Below are 17,244 nucleotides of genomic sequence, written 5' to 3' on the forward strand. Positions count from 1 at the left end.
CATTTACTGACTGTTTACTACCGACTGGTTCATTTACTGACTGTTTACTACAGACTGGCTCATTTACTGACTGTTTACTACCGACTGGCTCATTTACTGACTGTTTACTACCGACTGGTTCATTTACTGACTGTTTACTACCGACTGGTTCATTTACTGACTGCTTACTACCGACTGGTTCATTTACTGACTGTTTACTACCGACTGGTTCATTTACTGACTGTTTACTACAGACTGGTTCATTTACTGACTGTTTACTACCGACTGGTTCATTTACTGACTGTTTACTACCGACTGGTTCATTTACTGACTGTTTACTACAGACTGGTTCATTTACTGACTGTTTACTACCGACTGGTTCATTTACTGACTGTTTACTACAGACTGGTTCATTTACTGACTGTTTACTACAGACTGGTTCATTTACTGACTGTTTACTACAGACTGGTTCATTTACTGACTGTTTACTACTGACTGGTTCATTTACTGACTGTTTACTACTGACTGGCTCATTTACTGACTGTTTACTACAGACTGGTTCATTTACTGACTGTTTACTACAGACTGGCTCATTTACTGACTCTTTACTACAGACTGGCTCATTCAATCTCACTAGCTGAGTGTGTCAGTGACTGCTTGGCTGAATGACTGTATCGGGTCAGGTTCTAGGAATGGGTGGGTTTTTTTAAAGAATGGAATGCTTTGGAACAATGTTAGACAACCTAAATACGTACTGTATACTAAGTACAGCAGGGGTGGGCAATCATTTCAGCTCTAGGGCCACTTTGGGATTTTAAAATTCAGCGGAGGGCAGCACATTTTTTCCCAGACTGATTTGTTTGTCAAAATCAATTTGTAGGCCAGGAAAAGGGCAGTTAATTGGAAATGTAAAGGTCCTTTATAATGGATGGATTTCTTGATTGATTTGTGTGTCTGTTTCCCCTGGTCAGATCCTGGAGGCAGAAGGCATGTCAGTTCCAGAGGAGGTGCCCCAGATCCTCCAGGTGGTGTCGGAGTACCTCAGAGACCCCTGCCCCCCCATCACAAGCCTCTTCCCCACTGGACCCACACAAAGCCACACACACAGCCACGCCGAAAGCCTCCGATTCCCTCAGGAGGAGGGGGCCGACGGGGACAGGAGAGGAGACTCTGAGAACGGGTCAAAGGTGAAACATGGGACCAGTACTGAGTGCTGTCTCAGTCTCTGTCAGGCTGTGTCCTTCCTCCCTACAGCCGAGGATGATGAGGAGATGATGATGAGGAAGGAGGAGAGGCACAGTAGGGGTACATAGAACACACACACGCATACACACACACACACACACTGGAAGAGAGAATAGACACATGTTGATGGTTGATAATGGTTCTATGTTGTCTCCCTTAGGAGGCTGCAGTCTGGACAGAAGAGACTTTCTGAGTGTCCTCACTGTGTCTGACTTTGAATGTCCCCTCTGTATCAGGTTAGTAGTTTCCATAGATGGTAGATCCTGTGGAGTATTGTTGTACTGTGTTATTGTTGAGAAACTTGTGCTGTACTCTGATCTTAGTGCTGTACCTCTACAGGCTGTTCTATGAGCCAGTGACCACTCCCTGTGGACACACCTTCTGTAGGACCTGCCTCGAGAGAAGCCTCGACCACAACCTCCGCTGCCCCCTTTGCAAACAGCCACTACAGGAGGTAACTACGGCCTACCTAACTGTGTTCTAGGTAACAGTGGTTTATGTAACTTGTGTCTACATAAGTAGTCTACGTAACTACAATGCCGTGCAAAATTATTCACATTTTATTGTGTTACAAAGTGGAATTAGAATGGATTTAATTGTGTGTTTTTTTTGTCAGCAATCTACACAAAATAATGTGGAATATTTTTTTATTTTTATATATAAATAAAAAATGAATAACTAAAATATAGACGCTGCATACTGTAAGTATTCCGCCCCTTTGTTTATCCTAAATTGATTCTGTAAGGTCCCCCTGTAAGGTCCCCCTGTAAGGTCCCTCACACAGATTAACCTACAATGACCAGGGAGCTTTTGGAAAGCCTCATAAAGAAGGGCAGTGATTGGTAGATGGCTAGGAAGGAAACTGCTCAGGGGTGTTACCATGAGGCCATTGGTCATTTTAAAACAGCTACAGAGTTCAATGGATGTGACAGGATAAAACTGAGGATGGATCAATAACATTGTAGTGACTCCACAATAATGACCTTAATGACAGAGTGAAAAGAATACAAATACACAGAATAAAAATATGTATGCAATATGGCACCAAAGTAATACTGCAAAAAAACAGCAAAATAATACACTTTTTGGCCTAAATGCAAAGCCTTCTGTTTGGGGAAAACACAACACATCACTGAGTAACTGCCTCCTTATTTTCAAGCATGGTGGTGGCTGCATCATGATATGGGTATGCTTGACATCGGCAAATACTTGGGAGTTTTTCAGGATAAAAAGAAACAGGATGGATGGAGCTAAGCACAGGCAAAATCCTAGAAGAAAACCTGCTTCAGTCTGCTTTACACCAGAGACTGGGAGAGGAATTCATCTTTCAACAGGACAATAACCAAAAACACAAGGCCAAATCTACACTGGAGTTGCTTACCAAGAAGACAGTGAATGTTCCTGAGTGGCCAAATTACAGTGTTGACTTAAATCTGCTTGAAAATCTATGGCAAGACTTGAAAATTGCTGTCTAGCCATGATCCCCAACATCTTGACACAGCTTGAATAATTTTTTTTAAAGAATCATGCTTAAATATTGCACAATTCAGGTGTGCAAAGATCTTATAGAATTAGCCAAGAAGACTCACAGCTGTAATTAATGCCAAAGGTGTTCTAACATGTATTGATTCAGGGAGCTGAATAGAATATTTGAGTTATTTCAGTTCTATTAATCTGTAGAAAACATATAATTGTTCTTCCACTTTGACATTACAGAGTATTTTGTGTAGATTGTTGACAAAAAATTACAATGAAATCAATTTATGGGGTCTGAATCATTTTGCAAGCCACTCTTGTGATGTGACTGTCATTAATGTGATGACTGCTATTTATTGAATAATTAGCTACTATGTTTAATTATTACTCAATTAAATTCATCATGTAACATTTAACTCATTAGGAATTTGGGGCACCACGGGAAAAGTTGTTTACTGAGTTTCTATCTCCTGACTTAAACTCTAAAGATTCATAAATATCTCTAACATCAATAACAGTTAATAATACCTCATCAGTCTCGCTCTGAACATCGCATAATTATTGGATATCTGCACGAACCCTAACCTAAGTGATGAATCAGTGTTACACAAATTGGCTTAATTATTTATTTACTAACTAAATCTTCACACAGAATACGTAAACACACACAGTATAGGTTATTGATTACATACATAATACAATGAAAGCAGGTCCGTAGTGGAGTAACAAAAGCATGACTGTTTGGTTACAAAATGGAAAGTGAGGGGTAGGTAAGGAGAGGGACAACAAAGAGGGTCAACTTATCGTACATACATTTGGAAGCTACGCTCACCGGAATATGAATACTTTGCACATGAACGACCGCTCATTCGGAAAATAAATGCAATGTTTGATGCATAGATGTCTTTGTCATCTCTCTGTTGAACTCGATGGTTCTATGGGAAGTGGTTTGATGTTAGTCTCTAGTTGTCCACCAGAGGTCACCATGTCCTTCTTAGTTGTAGGCTTCTTCTGTCTTAGAGTTTCTGTTAGAATAGATACCTCAGGTGTACCACGTGGTGGTGAGCGGGATCTGTCTTCCCTTTTATCTTTGATCACATAGAAGGCATTTTCCACTGAATCCCATACCTCTGGGTCACTGTCTGGGTGCGCCCGTGCGTGTCTCTGCAGAGCGTATATGAATGGCAAGTACTCCCATTTGGCACCACCTGCAGTCCTTGCTGTGCCATATACACTCTGCTGAGACACACAAGGGAGCACCCAGACAGTGACCCAGAGGTATGGGATTCAGTGGAAAATGCCTTCTATGTGGATAACTGCTTACAGAGCATCCCATCCACGGCTGAAGCGAAAGCACTTCTTGATAAAGTACGGAATCTCCTGTCCAAAGGGGGATTTGAGGTCCAACAGTGGGCTAGTAACAGAGCGGAGGTTATCCACCACCTCCCGCCACAAGCCAGGCCCAGTAGCAGTGAACTATGGCTATCGCAGTCTAGCGCTAACCCACAAGAGCCCACTCTAGGACTGAGATGGAGTTGCTTACCGGATACCCTTGGGTACAAGCACCGCTCAGCCCTCTGTACCGAAACCCCCACTCTGCACACATCTATCGGACCCTGGCCAGTCAATACGATCCCCCTGGGTATATCCTGCCATACACACCCGGCTGATCTAGTGGAACGATGGATCTGTTGGGAAACAGAGTTATCAGAGCTATCTGTAGTCCAAATGCCAAGATGTTATGTACCACCCTGTGCTGACCAACTGGGATCATGCCTGGAACTGCATGTGTTCTGTGATGCTTCGGAGCGCACTTATGGGGTGGTTTCCTATCTAAGCGTGGAGGATAAGGCAGGCCACACCCATGTCTCCTTTGTCATGGCCAGGTCCAGGGTCGCACCCAAGAAACAGCTGTCAATGCCTAGGCTGGAACTCAGTGCTGGCCTTTCCGGAGCCCAGTTGGCCTCTACCTTGTGAGCCGAGCTCACCTTGCCAATCCAAAGGGTCATCTACTGGGATGACAGAGGATGGGGAGCAATGAGCCTTTTTGAGGAGTGTGGAATTTAACACATTTCCAGGGTGGCTGTAGAAAAGGCCCATGGAGTTGATGGAATAATCCTTTAATTCATGGCCACTTACTTAGCTGGACCAGGGGCGCTTAAATTAGGTCAGGTGGCAATGACCAACAGATCTCATCCCCATTAAAGGAGGAAATAGCCATCGCCTGATCTCGCTGCTTTCTCTTCCTTTACTCCGTCTGATCCAGAAGTTCTGTGCGTCCATGAATCCACGTAAGTCCACCGACTCTGTTACCTTTCATCTGAAATATCTGTTGCGATCGTGAGAGTGGGCCATCAGTTATTGTTTATAGTTATTACCGCAGAGCGCGGCTTGGAGCACACGCTTCAAACATATTGTGTAATGTGAATGGTCAATGATCATGGCCCTACGGATCCTCATAGGCCAATTATGCAATCAATATGGTTAATATGTAATGAAATGAATTACATGTACACATGAAGACAATGAGAAACTTCATTGTTTGCTAACTGATCGACTATGATATCAAACTAATGGGGATTATAGATTGAATAACCATTCACTGTTTGTATCCTTTCATGCAGCACAGACTACTCAGTAAATATACCACTTTATGGTTAAAGGAATTCCAGCCTCAGTCTCATCCATTCCTCTGTCACCTGACATGACCACCTGTTCACCTTCACTGTCAGTCATCCTACCTGTCCAGCTACCCACACAGATTCCACTAATCTTTCAATGGTCCTTCGAGCCGGATCGCAATAGATAGTTCAGATGAAAGGTAACAGAGTCGGTGGACTTACGTGGATTCATGGACGCACAGAACTTCTTCCACTAATCTTTCAGTCGTAGATTACTTTACATGCACAGCTGCAGACTGTGAATGTTTGGTCTTTACCTTCACCCGTTGAGAGTTTCAGAGGGTCTTACCATTTTCAGCCGTGTAGCCACCCCTCCATGCTGTCTGGTCTTGTAGTTTTAACCATTTCAACGTGTGGGCCACAGCTTCATGTTCCCCCTGACGATATTATTGTCCAGTTGAAATATTAAATATCATTTAGGCTAAAAAACAACCTGAGGATTGAATATAAACATCGTTTGACATGTTTCTATGAACTTTATGGATACAATTTGGATTTTTTGTCTGCCTGTTTTGACTTTGTTTGAGCCTGTGGATTACTGAAGAAAACGCGAACAAAATGGGGGTTTTCGGATACAAAGAGAGACTTTTGGTCTAATGTAAATTTCGCTAGCGAGTCCTTTTCAGCACCCTGGTCTTGGAGGGCGTTCTGCCATGTTGACATGAACCCTGAGCTCACTTGGGCGTGGCTACTGACTGGGTACAAGTTTACATTAAACACAATTCTCATTTAGAAGGATAAAATCACATTTCTATCTTTTCAAAAATAGTTTCATATTTAACCTCTCTAGGGTATGATCCACCTGGCCAACATCCAGTGAGATTGCAGAGCGCCAAATACAAATACAGAAATACTCATTATAAAAATTCAGAAAAGATACAACTATTAAACATAGGTTTAAAGATGAACTTCTTGTGAATCCAACCACGGTGTCAGATTTCAAAAATGCTTTACGGCGAAACGTATCTTACAATTATTTGAGAACATAGCCCAGCAGACAAGTCATTACACAGTAGCCAGCCAAGTAGAATAGTTACACAAGTCAGAAATAGAGATAAAATAATCCCTTTGATGATCTTCATATGTTTGCACTCAAAAGACATTAATTTATTCAATAAATGTTCCTTTTGTTCGATAAAGTCTCTCTTTGTATCCGAAAACCCCCATTTTGTTTGCATTTTCTTCAGTAATCCACAGGCTCAAACAAAGTCAAAACAGGCAGACAAAAAATCCAAATTGTATCCATAAAGTTCATAGAAACATGTCAAACGATGCTTATATTCAATCCTCAGGTTGTTTTTAGCCTAAATGATGTATAATATTTCAACTGGACAATAATATCGTCAAAATAAAAGATAAACAAGAAAGGCACTCTCTCTGGTCACGCTAATGAAAAAGCTCTGTTATACGGCAGGGTCCACTCATTCAGACTGCTCTTACTCCCTCATTTTTCAGAATACAAACCTGAGACAATTTCTAAAGACTGTTGACATCTAGTGGAAGGCATAGGAACTGAAATTTGAGTCCTAAGTCAATGGATACTGTAATGGCATTGAATAGAACACTTTTAAAAAACAATCCTACTTCCTGAATGGATTTTTCTCAGGTTTTCGCCTGCCAAATCAGTTCTGTTATACTCCCAGACATTATTTTAACAGTTTTGGAAACTTTAGAGTGTTTTCGATCCACATCTAATAATTATATGCATATCCTATCTTCTGGGCCCGAGTAGAAGGCAGTTTAATTTGGGCATGCTTTTCATCCAAAATTCCAAATGCTGCCCCCTACCCTAGAGAAGTTAATCATAAAATGTTTACAACATTTAGATGTACATCTGATACAGTGTGAAAGCTCTTAAATTTTCCATTATAATGTATTTTGGATCATTTTAATGACATCACAAAATAGACATTCATTTTCCATATTCCATCTCTCATCATCCCCAACATTCAGATGTTGTAATATATTGTCCCAGTGTCCATTGTTTGATGTTGTAGTTTTGGGCGGCAAACTCTTCATAAGACACAAAGACATTCCAATCCCCTCCACCGCTCTGTGTGAGAGAGAGCTTTGTAGAGCTGATCCACTGTGACCGGATCTTTGGCTCCTCACAGGAGAGTCATGACAGCATTGTATGTTCTACATAACAGGGTCTTCGTCTATGTACATAGTCTATGGGCTTAATCAGGAACACATTATATATAGTTACAATGGAAGGTCTGCTTTGTACTGTTTTTTATGTTGCCATGTTTATAACCCAAGAGGGATCACTTTAACTGGGGTAAACTTATTTGTTACATTTCTTCCCATTTAATGCTGAATCACTTTTTGTTTCCTTGTGTAGTACTTTAAGAACAGGAAGTACAACCCCACAGTGTTGCTGCAGGAGATCATGTCCCGCCTCTTCCCCCTGCAGCTGGCTGAGAGGAAGCAGGTCCACGAGACTGAGATGGCCGAACTCTCCAAGTGAGTCCTGTCACTGACGCACTGTAACCAGGGGTAAACAGGGGTCAATGTCGAATCCTCCAGGTTTGTTCTAGAGTCTCACAGAACTTTAGCCTGGCACTCAAACTGATTTCTCTACGTTTCCCCTTTGTGGGTGCAGCGTTCAGTCTGGTTTAACCAGGCTACCAAAATTGGCCCTTACCTGTAAAACGAGCTTTGGAACCATTTCTTAATGCCTGAAAGAAATGAGAGACTGAAACGTGGAAATGTTGATGAACTATCATATGATCGCCAGAATGAGCTTGGGGTGAGGTGGCAACCTTAATGGTAACTGTGGCAACAGGCATCAGACTCCTCATACCGGAAAGAGTTAAAGACGTTATCATTGGCAAGGCACCGCACACAGCAACAGCACCAGCTGCTGGAGAACAGCGACACAGAAAAGAGACATGGACTTGGATACACACCTCCTTCTTAACCCTACTGTTGCCCCGATATATTTCTCTCTCTCAATTCAATTTAAGGGCTCTATTGACATGGGAAACATATGCTAACATTGCCAAAGCAAGTGAAGTAGATCATAAACAAAAGTGAAATTAACAATCAATCTCTCTGTCTGTCTCTCTGCATCCTCTCTGTCCCTCTCTGTCTCTCTCTGCATCCCCTCTGTCCCTCTCTGTCTCTGTCTCTCTCTGCATCCTCTCTTGTCTCTCTCTCTCTCTGCATCCTCTCTCTCTCTCTCTCGCTCTCTCTGCATCCTCTCTCTCTCTCTCTCTGTCTCTCTTTCTCTCGCTCTCTCTGCATCCTCTCTGTCTCTCGCTCTCTCTGCATCCTCTCTGTCTCTCGCTCTCTCTGCATCCTCTCTGTCTCTCGCTCTCTCTGCATCCTCTCTGTCTCTCGCTCTCTCTGCATCCTCTCTGTCTCTCGCTCTCTCTGCATCCTCTCTGTCTCTCTCTGTCTCTCGCTCTCTCTGCATCCTCTCTGTCTCTCTCTGTCTCTCGCTCTCTCTGCATCCTCTCTCTCTCGCTCTCTCTGCATCCTCTCTGTCTCTCGCTCTCTCTGCATCCTCTCTGTCTCTCTCTGTCTCTCGCTCTCTCTGCATCCTCTCTCTCTCGCTCTCTCTGCATCCCCTCTCTCTCTCTCTGCATCCTCTCTCTCTCTCTCTCGCTCTCTCTGCATCCTCTCTGTCTCTCTCTCTGCATCCTCTCTCTCTCTCTGGATCATCTCTGTCTGTCTCTGTCTCTCTGCATCCTCTCTCTCTCTCTCTCTCTCTCTGGATCCTCTTTGTCTGTCTCTGCATTCTCTGCCTCCCTGTCTCTTTGCATCCTCTCTGTTTCTCTGTCTATCTCCCTCCATCCAACAGTCTAACTAAGGATATCCCTATCTTTGTGTGTGCGGTGGCGTACCCTGGCGTGCCCTGTCCTCTCCACATCTTCGAGCCTCGTTATCGCCTCATGATGAGACGATGCATGGAGACGGGCACCAGGAAGTTTGGCATGTGCAGCTACGAACATGGAAAAGGGTGGGTGGTGGATGTATACAATCTGAAAATACTGGTATGAAAATGAACCGTGTGTCTGACTCTTGTTTCCCTTTTTACACACTGTTCTGAGTCACACTGTTTTGAGTCACACTGTGGTGGGGATCTGATTGTCTTTCACATGAACCTTTCAGCAGGTTCCAACAACTCTGTGTGTGTCTGACTCTGTGTGTGTCTGACTCTGTGTGTGTGTGTGTGTCCTCCAGATTTGCAGACTACGGCTGTATGCTGGAGATCCATAGCCTAGAGGTGTTGCCTGATGGTCGCTCCTATGTGGACTGTGTGGGTGGAAGTCGCTTCAGGGTCCTAAAGAGAGGACAGAGAGATGGATACCACACTGCTGATATAGAATACATGGAGGACCACAAGGTAAATTACCACAGGTTGTTCTAACCTACTCCTGGCCCTGGATGACCCCTGTGAAGGCAGAGTTTTGGTTCAACTGATCACTCCTGAGGAAGTTTACAAATGCTATTTTATTATCTAGTTCTTCAGTGAGTGTTCCACTGGTACTTTGCCTGTTTCCAAGCAACAGTTTGTAAAGGCAATGTTCAGCACCCTAGTGGGTATATCTCAGGAGGGCATGGGAGGGAGGGATCGGGGAGGGAGTGGGAGGGAGAGAGAGAGGGAATATTAGACAATAAGTGAGTTCTGGTCTGCGAGAGAGAGAATATATGACTAGACATTAGATGAGTTCTGGTCTGGAAGGGGTAGGTGATAGTCAGGTCCATGTGTGAGAGAGATTAATCAAATAAAGACTAAAGAGAGTTTAAATGTGTGAACAGAATCATTTGTACTGTGTGTATTTTTCATAGAGAATATCCTCCTATGTTCCTAGGCTGAGGGGTCAGAGTTGGAGCTGTTGCAGAGCCTCCATGACAGTGTGTATGAGCAGGCCCAGGACTGGTACACACGCCTCAACACACGCCTCAGAGAACAGATCAGCAGACAGTATGGAACCATGCCTGACAAGGACGACAACATACAGGTACTCACACACTTACAGACAGACCGTGCCTATCAGCTACCACTCCCAGACCAGTACTTATCTAGTGTCTAATATCATCTCTCCCTGTCTCTCTCTCCCGGTTTTCTCTATCTCCCTTCTCTCTCTCTCTCTCCTTTTTCTCTCTCTCTCTCTCTCTCCTTTCTCTCTCTCTCTCTCCTTTCTCTCTCTCTCTCTCCTTTCTCTCTCTCTCTCTCCTTTCTCTCTCCCTCTCTCCTTTCTCTCTCCCTCTCTCCTTTCTCTCTCTCTCTCTCTCTCCTTTCTCTCTCTCTCTCTCCTTTTTCTCTCTCTCTCTCTCCTTTCTCTCTCTCTCTCTCTCTCTCTCCTTTCTCTCTCTCTCTCTCCTTTCTCTCTCTCTCTTTCTCTCTCTCTTTCTCTCTCTCTCTCTCTTTTCTCTCTCTCTCTCCTTTCTCTCTCTCTCTCTCTCTTTTCTCTCTCTCTCTCTCTCTCCTTTCTTTCTCTCTCTCTCTCCTTTCTCTCTCTCTCCCCTTTCTCCCAATCTCTCTCTCTCTCAATGTCCCTTATCTCCCTGTCTCTCTCCCTCAGGCCTCCAATAACGGTCCAGCTTGGTGTTGGTGGTTGTTGTCAGTTCTCCAGCTGGACCCTGCCTACCAGACCACTGTGCTGTCTCTGCCCTCCCTCAAAGATCGCCTGGGACACCTGCGCATCGTTCTGGAGTACTTCTCCCAGAGCTAGAGAAGTGGAGGAGTATGAAGGAGATAGAGGGATACAGTGATACTTGGTTTCTGATGCCAATCCAATACCATACACAGAGGAGAATCTCTACAGACTGAATAATATGAACCATACACAATACAGAAATACACACAAACACACATCCACTAATATATTACACACACACACACACACACACACACACACACACACACACACACACACACACACACACACACACACACAAATATATATATACACACACACACACACACACACACACACACACACACACACACACACACACACTAATATATTATATACACACACACACACACTAATATATTACACACACACACACACACACAAATATATACACACACACACACACACACTAATATATTACACACACACACATACTAATATATTACACACACACACACACACACACACACACACTAATATATTACACACACACACACACACACACACACTAATATATTACACACACACACACACACACACTAATATATTACACACACACACACACACACTAATATATTACACACACACACACACACACACACACACACACACACACACACACACTAATATATTACACACATACACACAAGCAGAAAGAGATTGTTTTATCACTTACATAAATGCCATATTGAATTGCTGGTGAAAGCGAGGAGTTTTTGGTTTTTGGAGAAAACTAACTCAATATACTTTCAAACGACTATATACTATGTTTTGACTGTCCATATACTATGTCTTGACGGTCCAGCTCGCTAATAATCGCCTAAATTAAAGCTAGACAGTCAGGGAGTATCGTAAATTCTCAAAACGATGGATAGAGGACTTTCTCTTGCAAATGTTAAGGGTGAGGAAATACTCTATTCATTGCAGCTCTCCGGAACTCATTGAAAACCAAATGCAGCCCCCAGGGCAAAATTAGTTTGACCCCCTGCAGTAGAGGGTTCAACTCAATCTGTTCTTATTCATGCCAAAGGATGTAAACCTGGTGTTAATGTCTCAGACAACCACTAGGTGTCCCTGTTCTCACTCCTGTTTCCCCTATCAGCCAAGCATAAAGAACACTGCCTTTCGTCATGGCAACTGACCTGCACTCATGATGTAATCAGCCATGTCATAATCAGATGATCTGATTAGTCTGACTCCTATGGCTCGAAAGTGCTTGATGAAATGCTATTAAAGGAGAGATGAGATGATAGCGGGATAGAAAGAGTGACGCAGAGATCGCTCAGTCTTACAGAGCTGAAAACAACTTGATTTCCTGGATAATGCACAGTATGTTATTAAAGAGTTTGGGTTAATGTTATGGATAGTTCAGAATAATCATGTTGTCTTTTTTTGGGTGGGGGGTTCTTTAAAACCTTGGCAAGCTCCCATATTGTGACAAACACAATGAGCAGCCATTTGGTATCTAACAATCGGCCACTAAATTAGGATCATCAATTCTTTATTTTATTACTAGCACTATAGTATAATTGCTATTTCCATTACTATATATTTCCTGCAATATTAGTGTGTTATTGCAATAATTATCTATTATGAAACATCGAAACAGACAAAGGCCTGGGTGAAAATCATAATGTGAATTAAACGCTGCTATTGGCTGACTTCTGTCTCTGTAGTGTTGATGAAGATGTATTGAACAGGCCACATCCCAAATTGGCACCTTATTCCCTTCCTAGTGCACTACATCTGACCTGGGCCTCTATAGGACTAGTAGCGCACTATATAGGGAATAGGGTGCTATTTTGGGATGCAACCCCAGGCGTTAAATAAGAGAGACGAGATGGAAAGAGGAACTTTACATACACCCTGGTCAAATACATTTAAACTCAGTTTTTCACAATTCCTGACATTTAATCCTAGTAAAAATTCTCTGTCTTAGGTCAGTTAGGATCACCACTTTATTTTAAGAATGTGAAAAACCAGAATAATAGCAGAGAGAATGACTTATTTCAGCTTTTATTTATTTCATCACATTCCCAGTGGGTCAGAAGTTTACATACACTCAATTAGTATTTGGTAGCATTGCCTTTAAATTGTTTAACTTGTCCCAAATGTTTCAGATAGCCTTCCACAAGCTTCCCAAAATAAGTTGGGTGAATTCTGGCCCATTCCTCCTGACAGAGCTGGTGTAACTGAGTCAGGTTTGTAGGCCTCCTTGCTCGCACATGCTTTTTCAGTTCTGCCCACAAATGTTCTATGGGATTGAGGTCAGGGTTTTGTGATGGTCACTCCAATACCTTGACTTTGTTGTCCTTAAGCCATTTTGCCACAACTTTGAAAATATGCTTGCTTTCGTTGTCCATTTGGAAGAACCATTTGCAACCAAGCAATATATCCACATAATTGTCCTACCTCATGATGCCATCTATTTTGTGAAGTGCACCAGTACCTCCTGCAGCAAAGCACCTCCACAACATGATGCTGCCACCCCCTGTCCAGTTGGGATGGGGTTCTTCGGCTTGCAAGCCTTTCATTTTTTCTCCAAACATAACGATGGTCATTATGGCCAAACAGTTTTATTTTTGTTTCACCAGACCAGAGGACATTTCTCCAAAAAGTACGATCTTTGTCCCCATGTGCAGTTTCGAACCGTAGTCTGGCTTTTTTATGGCGGTTTTGGAGCAGTGGCTTCTTCCTCGCTGAGCGGTAATTCAGGTTATGTCGATATAGGGCTTGTTTTACTGTGGATATAGATACTTTCGTGGATATAGATACTTTCCAGCATCTCCACAAGGTCCTTTGCTGTTGATCTGGGATTGATTTGCACTTTTCTCACCAAAGTACGTTAATCTCTAGGAGACAGAACGTGTCTCCTTCCTGAGCAGTATGACAGCTCCGTGGTCCCATGGTGTTTATACTTGTGTACTATTGTTTGTACAGATGAACGTGGTACCTTCAGGCGTTTTGAAATTGCTCCCAAGGATGAACCAGACTTGTGGAGGTCCCCCAAAAAATTCTGAGGTCTTGGCTGATTTCTTTTGATTTTCCCATGATGTCAAGCAAAGAGACACTGAGTTTGAAGGTAGGCCTTGAAATACATCCACAGGTACACCTCCAATTGACTCAAATGATGTCAATTAGCCTATCAGAAGCTTCTAAATCCATAACATCATACAAGCTGTTTAAAGGCACAGTGAACTTAGTGTATATGAACTTCTGACCCACTGGAATTGTGATAGTGAAATAATCTTTAAACATTTATTGGAAAAAATATTTGTGTCATGCACAAAGTAGACGTCCTAACCGACTTGCCAAAACTATAGTTTGTTAACAAGAAATTTGTGAAGTGGTTGAAAAACAAGTGTTTATGACTCCAACCTAAAGCGTATGTAAACTTCTCACTTCAACTGTATGTGTTTAGTACACGTGTCCACAGGCATATGTATGTACTGTATGTAAACAGTCTTAAGATAGCAGTCCTCTCTCTGACATCACAAACATGTTGATGCTTTGTTGGGCAGTAGACACTACTCCCCCAGTACTCGCTCCCTCTCCCTATGTGTGTGTGATTGTGTAGGCAGAGACAGGTGTGCTGGAGTCAGAGCAGATCTCCACCAGCTGCAACCTGTTCCATAATCAAGACCTCTACAAATAGTCAGCCCTGCCACTTCCACGTTGCTAGATCAGTCTCTGCTCAGTCAGTCTACGGTTCTAGCCGGTTGTTACTATTCAGATCCTGTTGTGCCTGTTTTCCTTGCCTGATGCTGTTTTCCTTTCCGCTACAGTTCTGCCTGCTCTGACTCTGGTCCCTGTCTCTAGTCCCACGTCTCGTAATCCTGCTACTCTGTCCTGGATTCCCCATTCTACTACTCCCTTGGATTCCCCTGAGGCTCCAGCCTCAACCTCCGCACCTGGTTTCCAGCTACCCGCCCGAGCTTCCCCTGACTTGCACTCCATCTCCCCCTGTGTTTCAATTAATACCTTGGTTATCTCATCCCAGTCTCCTCGTTTGAGTCTGCTCTTGGGTTCCACTCCTCGTAACAGGCATTCAGGACAAATAGTTCAATCTTGGTTTCATCAGACCAGAGAATCTTGTTTCTCATGGTCTGAGAGTCTTCAGGTAAATTGTGGCAAACTCCAAGTGTGCTGTCATGTTCCTTTTACTGAGGAGTGGCTTCTTTCTGGTCACTACCATAAAGGCCTGATTGGTAGAGTGCTGCAGAAATGGTTTTCCTTCTGGAAGGTTCTCCCATCTCCACAGACTAACTCTAAAACTCTGTCAGATTGACCATCGGCTTCTTGGTCATCTCCCTGACCAAGACCCGTCTCCCCCGATTGCTCAGTTTGGCCGGGCGGCCAGCTCTAGGAAGAGTCTTGGTGGTTCCAAACTTCTTCCATTTAAGAATGACGGAGGCCACTGTGTTCTTGGGGACCTTCAATGCTGTGGAAATGTTTTGGTACCCTTCCCCAGATCTGTGCCTCGACACATACCTGTCTTGGAACTCTACGGACAATTCCTTCGACCTCATGGCTTGGTTTTTGCTCTGACATGCGCTGTCAACTGTGGGACCTTTCTATAGAGAGGTGTGTGCCTTTCCAAATCATGTCCAATCAATTTAATTTACCACAGGTGGACTCCAATCAAGTTGTAGAAACATCTCAAGGATGATCAATGGAAACAGGATGTACCTGAGCTCAATTTCGAGTCTCATAGCAAAGGGTCTGAATGCTTATGTAAATAATGTATTTCTGTTTTTTATTTGTAATACATTTGAAAAAACTTTAAAAACCTGTTTTTGCTTTGTCATTATGGGGTATTGTGTGCAGATTGAGGATGTGTTTTTTTTTAAAAACAAATTTTTAGAATAAGGCTGTAACATAACAAAATGTGGAAAAAGTCAAGGTGTCTAAATACTTCCGACTGTACTGTACAGATCACTACCCACACAGAACCTTAGAGCCAACCGGTTCTGACCTACACACCAGCTTTCTGAAAACATGCAATACAGCAACGTCCATGAGGTCCAATGTAGGCCTAGAACCCACCCTAATGTGCAGATTTGACTGGATTACTACAGATCAGTGGCTGTCAGACATGTACACAAGTATATAACTCTTTAGCTGATTGTTTGTCGATGGAAACAAAAATAACTTGAGTTCCGATCATTAAAACATTGATCACTTTACACTTCGGCCATCTTGAATTCCCCTAACTGATTCAACAAGAAGAGACTTTGATCAGGAACCCGTCTTGAATTCCCCTAACTGGTTCAACAAGAAGAGACTTTGATCAGGAACCGGTAATAGTCTACGTTGTTTATTCTCGTAGTTGATTATGACTTCCTGTTCGCTATCTGTTCTCATGTGTCAGGGCTTTATTCAGGAACCTGACTTTACTGTCAACAATTGGGTGTAAATTGATTACCGTTGACTCCTTATTGGAGAGGTCAGCCTCTATTTTTCACAGTACAATAGATATGTATGTCCTGTTCAGCTTCTTCTGATCCTTTTTAATTTAATATTTAACGTTCAGTGGTGTATGTGCACACAGACAGGTGTTTTGACTTCTGTTCCACACTACGTTGCTTCATGCTAAGTAGCTAGCACATTAGTGTGGATATTGGATCAGAACCAATGATTATTTGAGAGTGCATAAGGACACTGTAGTCATCACCAGAGATTTCAGAGGTAGTTTGTGTTTCTTCTCTGGCCAGTGTAGTTCTTTATCTAATGTGATATATAGACATTAAATGGTAGAGAAAGGCATTGGCCATGGGAGCCATTCTAGCCTGCTAGACCACTGTCTAAACAGTTGATATTGATAACCCACTGCTCTGTTGTGTACAAGCCCCCTGGCAACCGATGATGAATCATCATAAAATACCTGAATGATTTATTTGCTTCCATTATCCCTGGATGATGACTTTTCAAATGTTAATATTATAAATAAAGTTATTCAAAATGAAGGTATGTTTTTTGTTGTTGTTTAATTTGATTGATTAATTGTTTAATTGAATGACATGTTGATTTTATGATTGGTAATCGTACGTTACCATGAAACCCTTGGAGGAGAGACATCCTGGCAGAAATGGTTAAGAGGCATCAATTGGGCATTGGCCTGTGCTCCTGATAGGAGCCAACGGCTTAAGTCAAGTAAGTCCATCATCATGTCACTTGTTAAATCCACTTCAATCAGTGTAGATGAAGGGGAG

General features: G+C 42.8%; 1 protein-coding gene across 2 annotated transcripts in view; it reads left to right on the forward strand.

The window, feature by feature from the left end:
• Positions 1–16,998, forward strand: part of lonrf4 (LON peptidase N-terminal domain and ring finger 4) — a 28,973-nt gene extending 11,975 nt beyond the window's left edge. The window contains exons 4-12 of one of the 2 annotated variants that reach the window (XR_016491796.1): positions 951–1,284; positions 1,385–1,460; positions 1,564–1,678; positions 7,726–7,847; positions 9,190–9,348; positions 9,573–9,735; positions 10,205–10,354; positions 10,919–14,729; positions 14,818–16,998. Coding sequence is in view for 1 of the 2 variants with exons in the window: in XM_036970203.2 (XP_036826098.1) it covers positions 951–1,284; positions 1,385–1,460; positions 1,564–1,678; positions 7,726–7,847; positions 9,190–9,348; positions 9,573–9,735; positions 10,205–10,354; positions 10,919–11,068 (1,269 nt within the window). In the remaining variant the exon portion in view is untranslated. Of the gene's footprint in view, positions 1–950; positions 1,285–1,384; positions 1,461–1,563; positions 1,679–7,725; positions 7,848–9,189; positions 9,349–9,572; positions 9,736–10,204; positions 10,355–10,918 lie in introns of both variants that reach the window. The other variant, XM_036970203.2, reaches the window with a different exon arrangement.
• The last annotated feature ends 246 nt before the right edge of the window (positions 16,999–17,244 follow it).

The sequence above is a fragment of the Oncorhynchus mykiss genome, chromosome 25 (assembly GCF_057628025.1).
Source record: "Oncorhynchus mykiss isolate SJ-2025 chromosome 25, ASM5762802v1, whole genome shotgun sequence".
Lineage (NCBI taxonomy): Eukaryota > Metazoa > Chordata > Actinopteri > Salmoniformes > Salmonidae > Oncorhynchus > Oncorhynchus mykiss.